The sequence below is a fragment of the Semicossyphus pulcher genome, unplaced genomic scaffold (assembly GCF_022749685.1).
Source record: "Semicossyphus pulcher isolate SPU_LCO1_2020_fin unplaced genomic scaffold, fSemPul1.0.p SCAF_11, whole genome shotgun sequence".
Classification (NCBI taxonomy): domain Eukaryota; kingdom Metazoa; phylum Chordata; class Actinopteri; order Labriformes; family Labridae; genus Semicossyphus; species Semicossyphus pulcher.
In genome coordinates this window covers 8,005,303-8,024,782 of record NW_027211615.1, presented here as the reverse complement: position 1 = coordinate 8,024,782, position 19,480 = coordinate 8,005,303, and the positions used below count along the sequence as shown (strand labels likewise).

The following is a 19,480-nucleotide window of genomic DNA, read 5'->3' as shown; positions in this document are numbered from 1 at the left end:
ATACTCGCTATTAAATTTCCCAAACGACTTGTTATAGCAAGTAGTGCGTAGCTATGTTTCTTCATTTTCAAAAAATGCAATGCTAGCATCACAACATAGTGACGTTAGCAAGCGGTTAAATTCAAATAATTATAATATCATTTAAACTAAGCGACGATTGGTGTGAACAGGGAGGCCGAATTCAATTGATAGCACACATGAACTACAGAAGCTCAGATCTTTTTAAAGAAATATCTACATTTGCCAACTGCAGAGAAGCCAACTTGGTTTGCTATATTTTTAAATGGTGTGTGGTATGACGTCATATTCAGGCGCGCGGTGTTTAGCTAACTCGTCGTCTATTGCTAGCGGGCTGTTAAAGCTCAATTCTGTACAAACATGCTTGGTTTCTGCTTGCTGACTTCTATTTAATAACGAAGAAATGTTGGTTTTGGTCTATGTAACGTTCACGTTTTTCCAATAAGAACACATGCATTTGAAAAGTGCTACTGAATTGGCTAGCATAGCTGTCAAGCGTCACGTGTCAAAACAAACCGGGTCCGGTGCATGGCTGTGCATGAGGCTGTATAGATGTCCTTATACATTAAAGCCAATTACATATATCAACATATTTTCTGTGATCTCTCATGACCAGACCCATTATATTGGACCCATCGCCACTTCACGTTTGTTATATACCAGTGCTGTAGCTTAGACCGATATTTAATTTTAAGGCACAGCATGTTACATAAAGTATTGTGTAATTTGTATTTGTAACTGTTACATTTGTCACAGTTTTAATGGAAAATATAATAATTTAGATATGCCAAAAACACAATATATGAGCTGTTTCGTGCTGTTTCATAGCTAGATTTGTCAAGTGTTTACATTTAATCATATTTCATATGATATGACTAAGTGTGGTAATTAAGATAATTGTTTACAAAATGTTAGAGTGTATAGGAACAGACTTTGAAGAATTCAGTAATTAAAATTCAAATAAAATTGAAATTGAGCTAATGATTCAACTCATCTATTTGCAAAGGTCCACACTTGGAGTACAGCGTTTTAATTAGAGGACCACTGTTTAATTTCTTGCCTTTTCCCTCACAGGTAAATTCCTGCCGATGAAGACAATGTTGGGTCCCAGATACGATGACCAAGTTGCAGAGGAGAACAGGTTTCACCCGAGCATGCTGTCCAACTACTTAAAAAGTCTAAAAGTAAGTGACTGCAAAGACTGACGTTGTGATGGGGATTTTGATATTCCAAAATCCACCGTGTCTTACAGGTCTTTTCATTTTTGTCTTTCTTCAGGTGAAAATGGGTTTGCTTGTCGATCTGACGAACACTACTCGCTTTTATGACCGCAACGAGATTGAAAAAGACGGCGTGAAATATGTGAAGCTTCAGTGTAAAGGGTATGATCATCAAATTCACTTTCATGAGTCAAACTCAGTGTAAGTTTTGGTGTAAGTGGTGATAATATACTAAGAGCGATGTCATTCATTTGGTTTTATAGCCATGGAGAATGCCCTTCAAAAGAGACGACTACGATGTTCATCAGGCTCTGTGAACACTTCATTGAGAAGAATCCCACAGAATTGATAGGTGAGTTAACTATTCTTAAACAGTGTTTTTACACATCATTAGCTTCTTTTTATCTTTGCCCATGTACACTTCTACAGGAACGTCTCCTTTAACAGATTTGAAAAATGATTTTTATATGACAATGAACATGATTTGAAATTGGACTTTGGTTAACTGGAGTTCACAGAGATAAGCAATAATGTGATCAAAACTGTTGCTACTGTAAAATGCTGCTCAGTGTTATGCTGTTGAATCTAAAGTATATGAGAGGAAAATATACCCAACCCTGCTTTGTTTTACCTGAGCCCTATGTTTGCCCCCACTTTGCCCGGCTTGACTGCAGCCCTTTTGTGTTTTGCCTTTTTACTGCACATTTTTAAATGTATAGAAAAGATGAAAAATCAGTTCCTCCTGCTATGAATCTTTTAACTGTACTAAATAGATTGTTTCACAGAATTTCGCTTATACACACAGGATAAGCAGCCGGAAAGGAAAGCAGAACTTGTCATATTTCCTTGAAACACTTTTTAAACCTTTAAATGGAAGCAGATGTATCACTTAGGGTCGAGTAATACTCACTTCATTTTAACATTATAACAGATTTTATTTCCCCTCTGGCTTAATTGACTAAAATCAATGTTCAAAAATGGACAGCATGAGAGATCATGTAGTCAAGTCAAGTCAAGTCAAGTGTATTTATATAGCGCATTTAAAAACAACCAGAGTTGACCAAAGTGCTGTACAATTTTAAAATAAATGGCCCACCAAAACAACAAAAACAACAATAAATGACAATGAAAAAAAAGCAATAATATGTGTCTAAAACACTAAGAGTAACCAAAGGCCATTGAAAACATGTACGTTTTGAGTTTTGTCTTGAAATAGTCAATGGAGGGGGAACATTTGATGGAAAATAAAAGGCTATTCCAAAGCTTTGGAGCTGCCACTGCAAAGGCGCTGTCTCCCTTACCCACTAGCCTTGACCTTGGAACAGGTAAAAGCAGTTGCTCTGAGGATCTAAGGGGCCTATTGGTGGAGAAGGGGCAAAGGAGTTCTGAAATATACAGGGGTGGCAGCCCATGTGTGGCCTTAAAAACATCTAGAAGAACATTAAAATCAATCCTGTATTTAACAGGCAGCCAGTGCAGGGATGCTAGTATTGGTTTAATGCTGTCTATTTTTCTTAAACCGGTCTCGCTGCAGCATTCTGCACCAGCTGCAGGCGAGGCAAAGGGGACTGGCCAACACCCATGTACAGTGAGTTGCAGTAATCTAGTCTTGAGGAGATTAATGCAGTGATGACGGTTTTCATGTCGTTTAGAGAGAGGATGGATTTAAGTTTATGTTCCTTAGCCGAAAATTTTATTTTTATTTTATTTAACCTTTATTTAACCAGGTAGTCCCATTGAGTTTAAGAATCTCATTTTCAAGGGAGCCCTGGCCAAGACAGCAGCAAAAAACAAAAAGTTGCAGACAGACGCACAAACAGGGACAAATTAAAGAAGAAAAGAAAGTTGTACTAGCAGGCAATTTAAAGACATCGACATCTTATGGAATCTGCCTCAAAGTCTTTCATTTTAGATTTGAAGGCATTTAGCGAGAGTAGTTCCCTCAGTTTCAAGTCATTCTGCAACAAATTCCACGTTGAGGGTGCAGAATATCCAAAAGCCCTTTTACCAATTCCTGTCCGGGCATTTGGGACAGAGAGTAAGATGAAGTCCCGAGAATGCAGTAAATATTGTCCAGCACTTTTCTGCGTGATAAAAACACATAAGTAGTGTGGAAGCAGACCAAGAATTGCCTTATATATAAAAGTGTGCCAATGTGTGAGCCTACGGGTTGCCAGAGGAGGCCATCCTACCCGAGAGTATAATTCACAATGGTGAGTCAGAGCTTTACAGTTGGTAATGATGCATGGTAAGCTGTATCAACCATATGAAGACACTGAGCAGAGGCGTGCATATACAAAAGATCACCATAGTCCAACACAGGCAAAAAAGTAGCAGCAACCAGACGCTTTTTTACATTAAAAGAAAAACACAACTTGTTACGAAGATAAAAACCCAGTTTCAGCCTCAGCTTTCTCACCAGGTGCAGCACATGTGGTTTAATATACCAACCTTTCACCACGGAGTTGTTTGTCAAATTGTAGTTCCGAGTCAAAGATGACACCGAGATTCCTTTCCTGTGTATGGAGGTTTGATGACAATGGCCCTAGGTGGCTGGCTATACTACCTGTGGTGCTGGGGGGACCAAAAACAATCACTCCTGTCTTGTTGTCGTTGAGCTGAAGACAGTTTTTTGCCACCCAGCATTTCACGTCCTGGATGCAATAAAGAATGGATGTGATGGAGCTGGAATCCCCCGGATTCAATGGAACGTATATTTGCATGTCATTGGCGTAACAGTGAAAGGAGACATTGTGCTTGCGGAAGATGGAGCTTAAGGGGAGCATATACAGCGCAAATAAAATGGGGCCCTAAGATGGAACCTTGAGGAACACCACAAGTTATATGGGCAGTAGAAGAGGAGACCCAATCTTAACAGAGAAAGTCCTGTCGGTTAAATAGGAGGCAAACCACTTGAGGGCGGAGCCCTGGATGCCAACCTGGTCTTTAAGACGGTTTAATAGAATACAATGATCCACTGTATCAAGGGCTGCACTGAGGTCTAAAATAATTAAAATGGCCCATTTAGCGGCGTCTAAAGACAACAATAGATCATATGAGACTTTAAGAAGGGCAGATTCAGTGCTGTGATGAGCCCTAAAACCAGATTGGAATTTCTCCATGTTGTTGTTGTTGTCTAGATGGGACAGAATGTAGACACTTTTCTCCAGCACTTAGGACAGGAATGGGAGCTTGGAGATGGGACGGAAATTGTTTAGTTGTGATCTGTCAAGGTTAGGCTTCTTAATAAGAGGTTGGACTGTTGCATGTTTAAAACAGAAAGGGACAGTTCCATTTGCAAGACTGCTATTAATAATAAGGGAAATTGTGGGACATACAGTGTCTAACACTTCTCATAGAAGATGTGTAGGGACAGTGTCCAGGTGGCAGGTGGTGGACTGAGAGATTGTGTCATAAATGTTGGAGAGAGACACACAGGCTGAAAGTCATTAAGGTAGTATGGTAGTTTGTCGTTTGGTCAAGCATTAGGACCAAGGGAAGACCCTTTGCCTGTCCCTGTGAACTCATGAAGATTTTATCAATCTGACTAAATTCAATCATATGCTTTGTATATCCCTTCTTCACACAGAAAAATATAAAGATTTATGAAAGTAGAGTTTAAAAGCCGATGGTCATTTTCTCAGAATGTCAAAGCGACTCTGCCTCAGCAGTAGCTCATTCAGATTTAGTTTTCTTGCATTTACCACCCGACTGTTTTATCTCCGTAGCCATTAAAGCTTCCATTTACCCCTCTCACCCTCTCAATAGGAATCTTGATGCCACAGAAACATCTCAAAAACCTTGAATCTTAAGTAGGAGCACCTGAAGCAACTCAGCTTTATTTCACAGAACACCAGGGGCCCTCATTTTGCAGCAAAGACTTAGTTATGCTGTTCTCAGTGAGACATTAGATTATTGTACATTTCTCAAGAGTATCGCCAAGGGTTAACTACTGTGTGAAAGTGTGCATGCTTACTCTGTAGATCATAGTTACCATATTATTTCATAATATGGTGTGGTTTTTGTGGTGATTTTTGTGTTGTATGCTACTTTTTCTGGCAGCTCTATTTGACTTAAAGGGCCAGTTCGCCGATTTTCAACCTCAGTCCTATCATGCTATTATGGGGAGCTAATGCCATTATGGTAGGAAAAAATGCAATTTCACTCTGTGCCTTTGGAGGAGGCTATCCGCTTCTCCAATGGGCCCTGGAAAACCTCCGTTTTACGCCAGACTACGTAAAACGCTTCATCCGGCAGAGGCAAGGGAGCTTTCTAAACTTCACTTCCTCAATCTAGGACGCCCCCCTTCGATGTCATGTCTCGTTCAAAATCGTCAGTTTTGAAATGTGTTCTGCTCTGAGCCATTGCCTGCAGCGATCAATGTCCTTGACTGGAAAACAGTAGTATTTCACTCAGGCGTCTTTGCTGGGCCGTTCCTTTCAGAGGGAGGGGCGCAATGCACGCTGGGTGTTGTAGGAATGTAGAACAGACGAAACCACAATCTGTTTGTACAACTTCCTCCACAGCTATGGCGCCAATTTCAAATATTATTGCTTCTATTGATTATAGAGAACACCAGCTTTGACTGACAGCGGCTTTTTCCAGGGGCCAATTGCTCCTTTTAAAAGGTGTATCAGTCTGTCCCTTGCAGAAAAGGTTGAATTCCTGCATGTTTAATTACTAACAGCTGACTCAGAACAGACACAGGTTATAGCAAAATAATCTTAAATTGCAATAGGATAATGATGGTGGTCAATCGGGTTGATTAGTTATTTCCACAAATAAAGTTATTTTCTAGTGAGCTAGTATTTTAGAAGTGTATGAACTTAAATATGCTTCAACATTTCAAGAAATGTGTCTTAACTCACACCTTTCCTGTGGTGATATATTTGACCATATGTGCCTTAAAAATTTGAACAGCTAGAACCACTTAATGTAATGTTTGTCCTTGGGGTGCTGGGCTAGTGGTCCTTTAGTAGCATTACTTTGTATGTCCAGTAGAGAGCAGCCTTGCTCCTAAATTGACCCGATGCAAATGAAAAGTGAGGGTTGCATGTTTTATTTAAAAGTATTCACACTTTGAACTCATGCAGTTATTCTCTTAAACACCAGACTGCTTCCATTATCACCAGTCTTCTGCTGATTATCACTGAGCAGCTCACTGAAGCAGCTGCAGGTTAAATGGGCCTCTCAGAGTTTGCACACAATGATTGTTGATGATCTGTAGCGCATGTGCATATTTTACTGTTGTGCATCATTGTGTTTTTTGGTTTTTGTAAGTGTGGGAGTTTAAACAACACTCTCTCCCACTGAACACTGTGTAGGTGATTATAGGTGAAAGGACATCAGTGGAAACCGGTCAGAAACTCTGGATAAATAAATGTGATTTAAAATGGAAAACTGTTCAGAAGTCTGTGTGGGCAGGGTTTTGCTTTGTTGTTTCAGCTGTGCTGTATTTTGAACTTTGTTTAAATACTTAAGTAAAGGCTGCGCTTGACATGAAGTGGCAGATAAGTATTTTGTTCTCTGGGATAATAGCAGACTTTTTCTGCAAGTGTTTTACTTAACTTTTCCTTACTAATATCAATTCCTATACTAAGACTTGAGTATCAGCCGCTACTGAGTACCCATCTGATACCAGTGCATAAAAAAAAATACATATCATTGGTAGAAAAACATTGATTGCTGACATTTTGCAAGCTTTGACTAATATTACACTCTCTGTTAGCACTGCTCTGTTGTTGTTTATCATCACATGATAATTTACCGTAAAGTAATTCATTAATTAGGAGGCTAATAAGTAGGGCTGGGTATCGATAAGAATTTCTCAATTCGATTCGTTTTCCGATTCGATATCGATTTTTGTTAGGGGTATTTCAGTTACAGTATTAATGCACCTCTAACCTGGTGCATTATCAAACATTTTAATGTTTACAGTAAGAATTGACCCTGAAGAAGTAACATGTACTTTTTATTTAACATGACCAACACACAGTGGTCCACACAATATTAACAATTTCATGAATTAGACAGCTTAGGAACTTTTTTTCCAGTTTCAGATTTTTAGTCTGTACATCAGGCTCCTGGTTCTGATTAAACAAACTGGGGTTCAACGAGTTATAGGGAAAGGCATACTGTATAACAACGTGCCGAAAATACACTCGCGGCCAGCCGACACTAACAGAGAGTAACATAAACACCAAAGCAAAACTAACTTACATATTCATGGATGCACACACGATAAAAAGAGTCCGTCGGCGATCACTGATGCCTCCGTAGTAGGTGCAGTAAACAAGTTCGGGCATGTCTCCCTCGCTGCCGTGTTTCGGGGGGGATGCACTGAGTCATGCTGCGTTCAGGAGCGCTCAGATACTGGTATTGGCATATCTGTGTTAGGATAAACACCAAAAGGTAAACTTGCCAAGTTGACTCACAGTATTATTGTTTTCACCTCAGCTTGTGTCACATTCTGTGAACCTGACTCCAAGTTGCAGTGACTATATACATTAATTGTGCACTATACCTTTCATGGGGCATTTTGTTTTCTTGAGTTAATCAGATATCGTGATGTGTCAGTATATGATTGTTTTGCAATATATCAATCCCCACAGAATCGCTGTATCGCGATTGTCGTGAGTCACGCACAGCGTATTGTATCGTGAGTTACCCTGCTATTCCTCTACTTGATACTGGAACTGGTATTTTGCAAATCTCTACTCAGAAGGCTGGGACGTGTGGGGAGTAGAGAGTGAAGGATGACGTGCACTAAATGATTGGCAGACCGGGAGTCAAACCTGCGATCAGTGCGTCGAGGACATCTGACCTCTGTGCATGGGGCGCCTGCTCTACCAACTGAGCTAAACCAGCGTCCCTTCTTTCTTAAATAACTACATTATAGAATATTTAACATCATTATACATTGTGAACTAATTCTAGTGTGGCCCACCGTTTGCTCATCTGTGATGCTCTAGTGCAGACTGCTGGACTCTTGACCCTTTGCTGCGTGTCATCCCCTCTCTCTCTTCCCCTGTTTCCGATACGATCCACTGTCCTCTGTCTCAAATAAAGGCATAAAAGGCCTTTTAGTGTGTATCGTAAAACCGACACGCCCATACCAATATCTGTAATAGGCCTGTATCAGCCCAATAATATCGGTCAGGCTCCATTATTATGTGTAAAATAATGGTTATGGTAAAATGGTACTGAATTCTTGTCCTGTGTCTTTAGGTGATAATATTCTGCTCTGACTTTGTCGAGAAGGCAGCGTGGCGGATTCTTATGAAGGACACGTGTATTTGAACTTGTACTTTCACACTGGTGACAGCAGGGTGCTCTCTTAGACCTCGCTCTAGCCTCTTATGATCCTGTCAAGATCTGGTCTTACCTCCTTACTGCTGCCTGGCTCCTAAATCAAACAGCCTCAAACATCAGAGCAGAATGTGCGAAATGTCAGCTCAGTAACGTCTTCAGCCAGCTGGTGATTAGGCTTCGTTGTCTCTGTAGTACAAATGTCCAAATTAGAAAGTTGGGCTGGTAAATGTGACCCCCCTCTCTGCCTCTTCATTAGCGCTGGTGTTGCCAGGCAAACTTCCTTTGCTTGGGGAAATATGAGAGTCAGACGGTTTTATTTTGTGTAGTTTCAACCCTGCTGTGCACCTGCTGTTTTAACTTTAACTTCACAATTAAGGCACTATTTATCTAAGCTGGATATTTCCTTGAAATGGTGACCAAATGATTACATTTTCAGGAACCTTTTTGCGCCTCCAGGGACGAATTTATCCCCGCAAATTTGTACCGTCTTCTTTTTCCTGTACCTTTTCATCCCCTGGATGTTTCATCAGTCCCTGGCTCTCTTCTCAGTGTGTCTACACCAGCTCGTCTCAGCCTGGTTTTTAATGTAGATATCAAAGCAGAACCCCCCTCTGAGAAAGGCAGGATCTGCCTGTAAGTCATGTGAGATTGTGACTTGATGCTCCGGCTCAAAAACGTCGACTCGGCCTCGGTGCATCTCAAAGAGGACAGATGTTATCCCTGTCAAAGGGATAAGATCATGTTAAACCCACAGGGCTATCATGTTATGCTGTGTTACATTGATCGTGTGGAGCAGCTGAGCAAAGACACATTAGATAAGATAGCTTGATGATATGACTTACAGCATATTGTACTGTTAGGCATTTAGCGAACACTGTTAGAGCTAAGATTTAATATAAATGCTAAATGGGATTAACAGTTGTGTGTTGTTTGCTCCTGAAGGTGTTCACTGCACGCATGGCTTCAACCGGACGGGCTTTCTGATATGTGCGTACCTGGTGGAGAAGATGGACTGGAGGTAAGAAAAAGCCCCCCCTCAACACTTGCTTGCATCTTCCTTCTGGTTTCCAAATCTCCCACCGCTGTCCCTCTTTATAACCTGATAATCTCATCTTCATCTTAAAGTAACTGTGTGATGACGCAAAAAGTCAGTACCAATCAGCGCAGGCTTCACAAAGAAGCCGGCTGGTAGGAAGTGACCGAGCGCGTCACCCTCCGGCAGAAGGGTTAAATAATTAAAGCAGCCGATCAGAGGGTGAGGATGAGTCTTTAGTCAGAGGTGGAGCGGCACTCACAGAGAGAGAGAGCTGTATCCCTGGAAGCTGCAGACATGAAGGCAGGATGAAACCCTCCCTCCGACCCCCTGCTTCCTGTCTGATGAATATTCTGAGAGCGTTCACAAGCCTGCAGTCCGGTTTCATGAGCTGCAAGAGAATTTACTATCAAATGATCAATACTGGTACATTTTTAGTTTTTAATTCTTGAAATGAACACAAAGTAAGAAGAACCGCATTATTATAGGTTATTTAAATCTCAGAATAATAAAAGTATTTTGTGCCTTATTGTTTTAATTTAGGAAAATAGCCAATCTCTGATCCCATCTGCTGTAGTCTGACGACGATATAGCTTCTGGGGTCAACAGTTAACACGGTTTAGCCTGCGGTTAGCGATGAACAGCTACCAGTCAAGTCTTCCTTTTCCGCGTGCTGCATTGTATACAAAAAAAGAAACCGTTTTTCTTGTTGCTTTAATTAACGGCTCTTGTCTTTGCCGAAATTTCAACATCATGCTGATTTGTAAAAATGAAGCTTTGTCAGGTCCTCAAGAGGAGAAGATAACTACTTTTAAGATGCTCATTTGTTGAACGGAGGTCGGATCGATCATTTCTGATGCATCGAGGAAGTCGGGAAATCTAAACGCTGAACGCCTTTCCTGACACGAGGGAATTTATCTCAAGTTGAATTTTAGATCTAGAACGGATTGTTAGTTGAACTTACATGCATATGTTTATAGAGATTAATAAGAAGCTACATCATCGCAGATCACGCTGATGGGAGCCAGGATGTCATTACGGTGGATACGTTCCGCCTGCTTTTGCTCTCCACTGTCTTTCCTGCATACGCCGCAGCCTACTGATTGGTCAATATTACTCGGACTACAAGCGTACTACAAACAGAAACCAGAACACTTCCTGTACTAAAAATCCACATCCACATATATAGAATCTGTAAATAGAGATTATGAAAATAGTGACAAATGTTAAAAACCATTAGCTGCAGGAGTACAAGGCTATGTCATCAAGCTGCTTGTTTTGTCTGACCAACAGTCAATCCATTAAGAGTCGAAACAATAAGTGAATAAATCAGTTAGATAATTAAGTAAATAAGTATTTTGATAAGAGATTACAAATAATTTCCCCAGTGAAAATGCAAATACGTTCTCTCTTCAGCCTCTGCAGCGTGAGGACTTGTTGCTTTTCTCTGTTTGATGTTGTAAATGAGTGTTTCAGGGTTTTGGACAGTTGTTTGGATTATTCAATGACTCCAACTTGAGATTCAGGAAATTGTGAAGGGGGTTTCTCATTGTTTCCACTATTCTATGAATTAAATAAATAAATGTCTTTCAGATAATTATATAACAATAAATATCCTAAGCTGCAGCCTAAATTCAATTTATAATTATCTTAGACATGAAAAAGAAGAAGCCACATTTTTAGACCCTGAAATCATCAATTGTTTGCAATTCTTGCTTGAAAATGACTTGAATGGTTATTTAATTATCACAATAGTTGCTGTTTGATCAATTAACAAATAGTCTCAGCTCTAGTAATGATGAAAAGATAGAAGAGAGAAACATAAAGAATAAAAATAGTGTAAAAATGAAATCAACAATGAAAAAGCCTTTAAAAAGATTCTTTATGTCTGTGCTGTCCGTCTCTTATCAGCGTCGAGGCAGCTGTGGCGGCTTTCAGTCAGGCTCGGGCCCCTGGGATCTACAAGGGAGACTACCTCAAAGAGCTTTTCCGTCGTTATGACGACGAGGAGCACGCGCCCCCTGCCCCCGCGCTCCCGGAGTGGTGCTTCGACGACGAAGACGGCGGGGAAGTGGACGATGACGGCAACGCCGTCGGGCGGGAGTCGGGCCCCAGCTCCTCGGGGTCATCGCACGGCAAGCGGAAGAAGGAGAAGCTAAAACTGGTGAGACTTCCTGGAAGCTGCAGGAAATGGACTGTTAAGTAGAAAATGACGACTGTCTCTCTCTGCATGACGCGGCTCTCATGCAGCGGGATGTCGTCTCTATAGGGAGGCTTCTCCTCTAAGTGAGGAGACTCTTGTGCTCAGCTGAATATAAGTACCCATTTGATGCTCAAATTCAGACAACTTTCTGTCTCCTCTCGCTGCTGACAGAGGTATAATTTTGATTAGATAAAATCCGCCTCCCCGTCTTTATGCAAAGCTCTCATCAGCTCATTTCAGTGAAATCAGAGGAGCCAAATTATCTCCAGTTGCACATAATTAGGTTTCTGTTTACGTTGAGCTGATGCTTTCATCCAGACTCGTTTTGGAGTGGATAAAAAGCGGCAATTCAAATGGAATCAACAACAGTTCAAGCAAGAGGCAAAAAGTGGAAAGGTAATCAAAACATAGATTTGCTTGGGCATAAACATTTCTACAAATGACACTTGTGTGCAAACACAAACAGTGAATATTTATTATTATTAGTCTCTGTCGTTACAGGTAGACTACTTGGGCTGCGACCAACCATCATTTTCACTATCGATTAATCCGTTTTTTTCCTCTATTTTCTCTTAGTTTGGTAAATATGATGTCAAAAATGTAAATCAGTGTTTCCCAGAGCCCAAAATGACGTCCTCAAACATTCTGTTTTGTCAACAAAGAGATAATCAGTTTACTGATATAGAGGAGTAAAAATATCAGAACATATTTAAAGACCCCCTCCAGTGAAAATCAAGTAATCTTGTAAACATCTCCATGTGGTGTTCTTCATGTGCTACAAGACATATCAGGGACACCATCAGCATCATCTCCATGGCTGGGCCTGTCTGCTTTTAAACTGCAGTGTACCAAGGACAGGCTGAACAACACGCTTTCAGATTGGCAGGTTTGAGACGTCACAAACCTAAGGAGCCAATCCTGTTAATGGACGGGGTGATGCTAGGGATGCACTGAGACCACTTTTTTTCAGACCAAGTGCAAGTACTTACATTTGGGTAGCCGATACAACTACCGATATGAGTACTTAATATCATTACAGTTCTAATAAAGACTTTAAAAACACGTTTCATTTTCATCAGATGTTCCTCACTTTCCGACTGTAACAAAGTAAAGAGACATAATGATGCAACTGCAACTGTTGCTGACATTTTAACACTCAACTTTGCTTTTCCGCCTACCTGCTTAACTAACGGGAGGCTAACATCAAGCTGTAAAGTATTCAGGTGGGGTACTTGTCATAATTTTACGAGTATGAGTACGAGTACTTAAGCTCCAATACCCGATACTGGTATCGGTGCATCCCCAGGTGACGCAATGCATATCATTATGTGTAACCTATGGCAACCACTTCGGCGATGTGCGAGCCAGCTGTAACCGTCATTGTAATTTTTGCAAACTCACTGCTGACTACTAATGTTAACGTTACTACTGCTAGTTACTACATTTCAAGCTAGCTGAGTTACAAAAAGTTGCCACTAAACGATGGCAGAGACGTGTTTTGTTTTCATGACGTAGGGGGCGGTTGGAAATGTGCATAGTGGGCGGAACTATGCAGATTGAGGAGTTTTTAAGGAGGTAGAAGGAGGAGATTACATACAAAGATGAATCAATGACTGACATTCTGGGGAGGGATTTTCATGTAGCTACAGTTTGCGTTTCACCATCCTGCCTGGTCAGAGATATTTGAGGTTGAAGGGGAGTCAAAGGAATCCGATTTCTGTCTCTGGTGGACTTGAGTGAACGCTGCTGCAATAAGCTCAAAACATTTTATCATTTTCTCAGACCAGGAGATGGTGTGCTCGAATATCTTCCAAACAACTTTTGAGAAGTTGTGAATGTTTGGCTGTGACTAAAGCGATGAACTTATCATAATGCATGCTAATTAATTTCCTTGCCTGACTAATTGTTAATTGACTAATGGTGCTAATACGAGCTAATTATTCAGAGTAATTAAAACATTTACAAAATTAGTCATCGAAGTTAGTGATTTACAGATTAATTACACAGGATGAGTGGTGCACGCTCGCAGAGGATTTCATCTGTGACTCTGCTCTGGGTGAGTTCAGAGGCGGAGCTGGGTTGTAGTTTTCCAAGTAAATTGGCAGAAAATAGTCTTGAAGTGTAAAAACTTTTCTTTGAGTTGTCGTCACCTATTTATAGCACAAGTAAACTTTGAGCTGTAGAAGCTTATTCTGCTTATTCCTGCGTGGCCACACTGTTACACATGAAGAGTTAAGTCTTATGTGAAGCGTAACAGAAGAGAGCAGTTCATTTCTTTAAATATCAGTTGGATCATTTTTTGTGTGACTATTTTTGTATCATAATATGCACTAATATTAGAAAGTAAAGTAAAAAATAACAGAGCTCTGTTTTGTTCATTGTAGCTGCACCTGAGGTGAAAAGGAGTGATGCTGGCAGTCTGGTTTAACCCGGATGACTGTGGTTTTGATTTTTTTCGCCTTTTATGCCTTAATTAACAGAGAGAGGAGAATGGATAGTGTCGGAAACAGGGGAGGAGTGGGAGTTGAGCCTGGGGCAGCAGCATCGTGGACTGTAGCCTCTGTATATGGGGGCGCGCGATTTAACCGCTGAGCTAACCCAGCGCCCCGAATCTGCTTTCTATTCATTAGCATTTATTTTTTTAAGCTTCATCTTCTGTTCTTCATCTTCAGTTTTTCTTTGTTTTGCCGTTCTAATTGATTACAAGCAAGCTAACAGAGACCAGAGAAAACAGCACATCCTTTCATACACAAGTGAGCTAAAGAGCAAGTTTATTGCATGAGCTCCACCTTCCCTCTCTGTCTTCTTTAAGAGATTAAGCTTCGTTAATAATAATTTCATCCATATATCTTTAAGAAGGCTTTCTGAATTCAAAATATATCTGCAGAAAACGTGCCTCAAGTTATGGGAATCTTTTTGTGTAATTTAGATTCTCAACCTTAAGAAGGCTAAGACCTTTTTTACATCGCAAGTCCGCCTCAGAGCTGTAACGAAGCTCCGCCGTTACGCCTCCTTTTCCATTTCGCCAAGCAACGACGGCGTAAAGCCGTCACAGTGTGCAAAGCGTTGCAGAAGCAAAAGGTGCATGAGGTATAAACAAACCTACACACACAAACACATGGGGCTGCTCCGCCTTGCTGTGCTCCGACTGTTTCGCCTCTGTTACTACCTCTGATGCCGGCTCAGAGGCGGAACGACTTCGCCCCGGGTGTAATAATCCCACCTTGAACTGGCAGTGTAAAAAGCGCTTAACACTTTCAGGTGTTTTTTATGACTCTTCAGCAGAAACCAAGTTTAGTGACATTGTTTTTGGCAAGACCAACAAGGTCAATATAAAACAAGTGTCACCTGATTTTAAGACGCATGCATGAGTTTAAGCAGCAGCCCTACTGACGAATGCACATGACTCCTGCACTGAAAGAAAGAGAATGAGATTTATATGATTATTAAGGAGTTGCTCTTGTCAATGCAGCGATTTCAAAACATTTGCATTTAAGGTGCGTTTGAGGTGACTTAGTTTACATTATCACATCTGTTCTTCTAATTGACATGTATTAACATATTTTACCAGTTAGCAAGAGTGATCTGGGCAGAATGAGGGAGAAAAGATCACATAGTGAGAGAAACAAGTGAGGTAAGGAAATAAGGAGATTATTTAGATTACTTTAAAATAGGAGCGTTATGTCCATGTTACATAGGAGATGATAACTGCATAAGACCAGGAGTGTAGGAGTGAATGGGGGGAGAGGGTGAGGAGGGAGGCATCAGTCGGGAATCGAAAAGAAGGAGCAACATTTATGAGGTGGATTCATAACATAGCAAAAATAAAACTGCTTTTAAAGTTGTGAGGTCAAAAGTAAAGGTGGACGCTAACATTTGTACCTGTTGTCTCTGCACACAGGGATTCAAACATCAAAGCAGTAGCTGCTAGCAAAGTATCACTGCTATTTAAAACGTTTGCCTTTGTTTGTATGTAGGAGGGTATGACTGTTTGTTTCAGTTCAATCCAAGTTTAGCCTTATGTCTTTTTTTCCCCCCTCCAGGGTGCAGTGTTCCTTGAAGGCATCACAGTGAAAGGCGTCACGCAGGTCACCACACAACCCAAACTAGGAGACATCCAAAGAAAGTGTCAGGAGATGGCCGAGTGGGAAAAGTAAGAACCTCCTTTTACTCTCCTCGTACCCCTGTGGGGAACTGCGTGTGTGTCTGTGTACACACATGTAGGTGTGCTGCACCGTGTTGGAGTAAAATCACCTTTTTTATTTCGAGACCCTGACACTTTGAGACAGGCAGCAGAGTCAGGAATAGATTTTTCTGTTGTGCAGAAAGATGCAGCTGCTGCTCTGCTTCCGCGTCTTGTCACAGCAGAAGGAACCGTTCCCGCTGCTATTTCCGCTCCCTGCTTCTTTCCAAAGTTGTTGTTTTACTTGTTATAACAGTTAGTGCTTATATACAGTTATGCTGATGACAAAATTAAGCCATTTGGGATATTACAATAAATCCTCAATGAGTTAAAGAGGGATATAGTAACCAAGTGATACTCTCCTTTTAAGGTCCTGGCCATAGACTGTATAATGTTTAATTAATACTTACACAATACATTTGAAAATACTTCATTTGTTAGTAATAGATCACAATCATATAATTGTATCATAACTAATTGTTACACAAAAAGCTACGGACGATGATATAGTCATCTTATTAGTGCTTCTGACTCCCACCTCGTTGCTGCATATTTGACACCTCGTGCAGTTTACTGTGGGCTTGGTGTTTTCTTTAGGCAGTGCAGGGCTAAATGCTAACAAGACAGGCAGCGAGGCATCACCTTTTGATTGCTGAAACTAAAAATCTGGTTGCCACTTTTAGTTACTTAATATTTTGAGAAATTAAGACACTGCGTAGTTGTAAATCGGCTTTATAATGTAGTCTTGCAACCAGTCAAAGCTGCTTTTACACTACATGTCACATTCACCCATTCACACACTGATGGCAGAGGCTGCTACCTAAAGTGCCCAACTGTCAAACAGTCATCACATTCACACACCGATGGCTATGCCACCGGGAGCCATTAGGGGTTCAGGGTCTTGCCCAAGGACACTTCGACATGTAGACTGAGGGAGCTGGGGATCAAACCGCCAACCTTGCGATTGAGAGACGACTGACTCTACCACTGAGCCACGGCTGCCGCTCAATTTGATAATGAAAATGTAACATAAAAGAATGTTTGAAAGTCACAAAACCAAACACAGTCATGGTAGTTTGGGTTTTATCAGATACACATTTTAAATCTTGTGTTACGAGTTATCATGTCCACCCTCAATTCCTGCTGTACAAAATACTAGCAGTGCGCCTACTGTATCATGTATCACATATAACTGGATTATTTGGGAGGATTTGTGAAGAACACAATAGAGGATATGATACAAACAAATCCAGTAAGTCACTTGTTGCGTGTTCATTCACATTCACATTCATTCATCTCACTCAAACCACAACAAACATTTAAAATGTACATTACACATTTAGCTGTTTGCTGTCCCTATTTTTAAAGTCAGATAGTGGTTTCCACTGATAGATTTTAAATTGGGTTTATCAAAGAGAAGTTTGGCACAGAAGGCATCTATAAATGATCTCCTGCATAGCTGTCGAACACACAGCTGCACCTGGAGACTGCCTGCCTATTAATAAAGAGCCCTGCTATTGGCACCTCTCTGTCATCATGTATGGGCACATATGAGCTGAACAGGCAGGTCGAGACAGCCCTGCTCTTTTTTTTTTAATTACATCAAGGCAGCTGATGAAAACGCACAACATTTTCCACAACAATTCTGGCTCAAAATCTCTTAAATTGTGGAATCTAATTGTTCCAAATGTTCACAATAACAATGTAGTGATTATTTTCCACAAATGCTGATTTGATTGTATTTATGGAGAATCCATTCAGTAACTATGTCAGGTTTTCTCAGAGTATGGCTGTTGGGATGGACCTTATATGTGTGTTTATAAGTCAGCATCACAATCACTAAATCTGAAGAGTTTTGCATCTGCTGGTAACTCCTCCTCGAGAGATCTTTTTAATCATTTTGGATCAAAAACCAAATATTTGGAGGCTCCAGCCCTTGATCTTTGGTTTTTCTTTAGACCTACGCTGATGTACATTTATTGATGAGTGTCAGGCATGAAATTATAGAATGCTTAAGGTCAAAGTGGTAAGAGTCTGTCAATAAATTGAAGTTCGAAACACAAATATTTAACATGTTTGTTCGTTGCTGCTCCAGGTCTGGTTTCCCCGGTGCTCAGCCGGTGTCCATGGACAGACAGAACCTTCGTTTCCTGGAAAAGACTCCATACAAAGTCAGCTGGAAAGCCGACGGCACACGGTGGGTCTTTTATTCATTGCTTTTCTGTTACAATAAATGCCTCTTTGTCTGCAGATGTCAATACAGGTATCGCTCTTTGTGTCTCTAACTGGACTGATTGTCTCCTCATTGATTTGGCTCCTTTTTAAGAGTCGATGAGTATACAGAGAGGTTGTGTCCATGGGAGTTATCCTCCGTTGTCTGTGTCTTGCGTTCATCAGAGGTGTTAATTTACTTTTCTGGCCTGATAGTGAAACCTGAGAGGAATACTATGATCATCCTGAGTGGTGGTTTGTTTAGAGGGGGGATGTGGAATTGTTAAATCAATCTCTCAATCGAGTTAATTCACAAGGCCCATTTAAAGAAGGCTGACCAATGTGCTGTCCTACGTTGTAGTGGTATATATTGTCATACATGCAAAGTTCTACAGACAAGATGCAGAAGTTTTTGCATCAATATCTGCAAAGATTAAAGCTGTGTCCCAATTCAGGGGCTGCAGCCTTCGGAGGATGTATATAAAGGCCAGTTGCGTCACAGCGGTGGGTCGAAGGCTGTCCTATTCCGAAGGCTTCATCAGAAGCAGCAGACAAATGCGTCCTCCTTTTTACAGGTTGCTGCGTTTGGTGACACAAGGTGAAGTGTGGGAACAGCTGGTGACACAAACAGGAAATCCTCCATAGACCAGACCTTCTCATTTCAGTTCGGCCTTAGCGTCTACACAGGCTACGAATGACTCATCCTCCGTAGACCGCGTCCTTCGAAGGATGCAGCCCCCCTGAATTGAGACACTGCTATAGGCTCCTCTTCCACAATGGTTCCATGCAACTCAGTTCGCTAAGCATTCTGGGAATTTTTCTTCCACCACTTAATTTGCATCTAAAAAGGCTCAGATTGGAGGGTGTTTGAGAGGGCCAAATAACCACAGCACCTTGGTTCCTGAAAGAAACGGGAGGGGTTAATCGAAAAGAGAGTGGAAGAGTTTATGGGACCGTGACTGCAAACACGGTTATCAGTGAGTTTGCAGTTTGAACAAGGGACACCTAGGACACCACAGAGTAGTAGAGGGATCAAGGGGAGAAGCCGGGGCAGAGGAGTCCTGATATGTGGGGGCTTCAAGTCCATTGAGAGCAAAGCCCGACAGATAGCGATCAGCCGATATTAAAGGTTGATATGTGCCTATTGGGGATATATCTGTATCTGCATGTTTGATTTCTGTGCATGGAAATGTTTCTTTTTACAGAACAAATAATGCAGGAAACAATGCGCGAGGTGAATGACAGATTATTTAATCCTGTAGTTTGTCCAGCAGAGTGCGCTCCGACTCTTGTTTACACAT

The 19,480-nt window shown here is 41.1% G+C and overlaps 1 protein-coding gene across 1 annotated transcript in view; it reads left to right on the top strand.

The window, feature by feature from the left end:
* Positions 1-19,480, top strand: part of rngtt (RNA guanylyltransferase and 5'-phosphatase) — a 107,014-nt gene that overhangs the window by 528 nt on the left and 87,006 nt on the right. Inside the window, exons 2-8 of the mRNA XM_069657665.1 lie at positions 1,093-1,202; positions 1,297-1,400; positions 1,502-1,590; positions 9,492-9,567; positions 11,494-11,746; positions 15,829-15,938; positions 18,064-18,165. Of these exons, the coding sequence (XP_069513766.1) occupies positions 1,093-1,202; positions 1,297-1,400; positions 1,502-1,590; positions 9,492-9,567; positions 11,494-11,746; positions 15,829-15,938; positions 18,064-18,165 (844 nt within the window). The remainder of the gene's footprint in view (positions 1-1,092; positions 1,203-1,296; positions 1,401-1,501; positions 1,591-9,491; positions 9,568-11,493; positions 11,747-15,828; positions 15,939-18,063; positions 18,166-19,480) is intronic.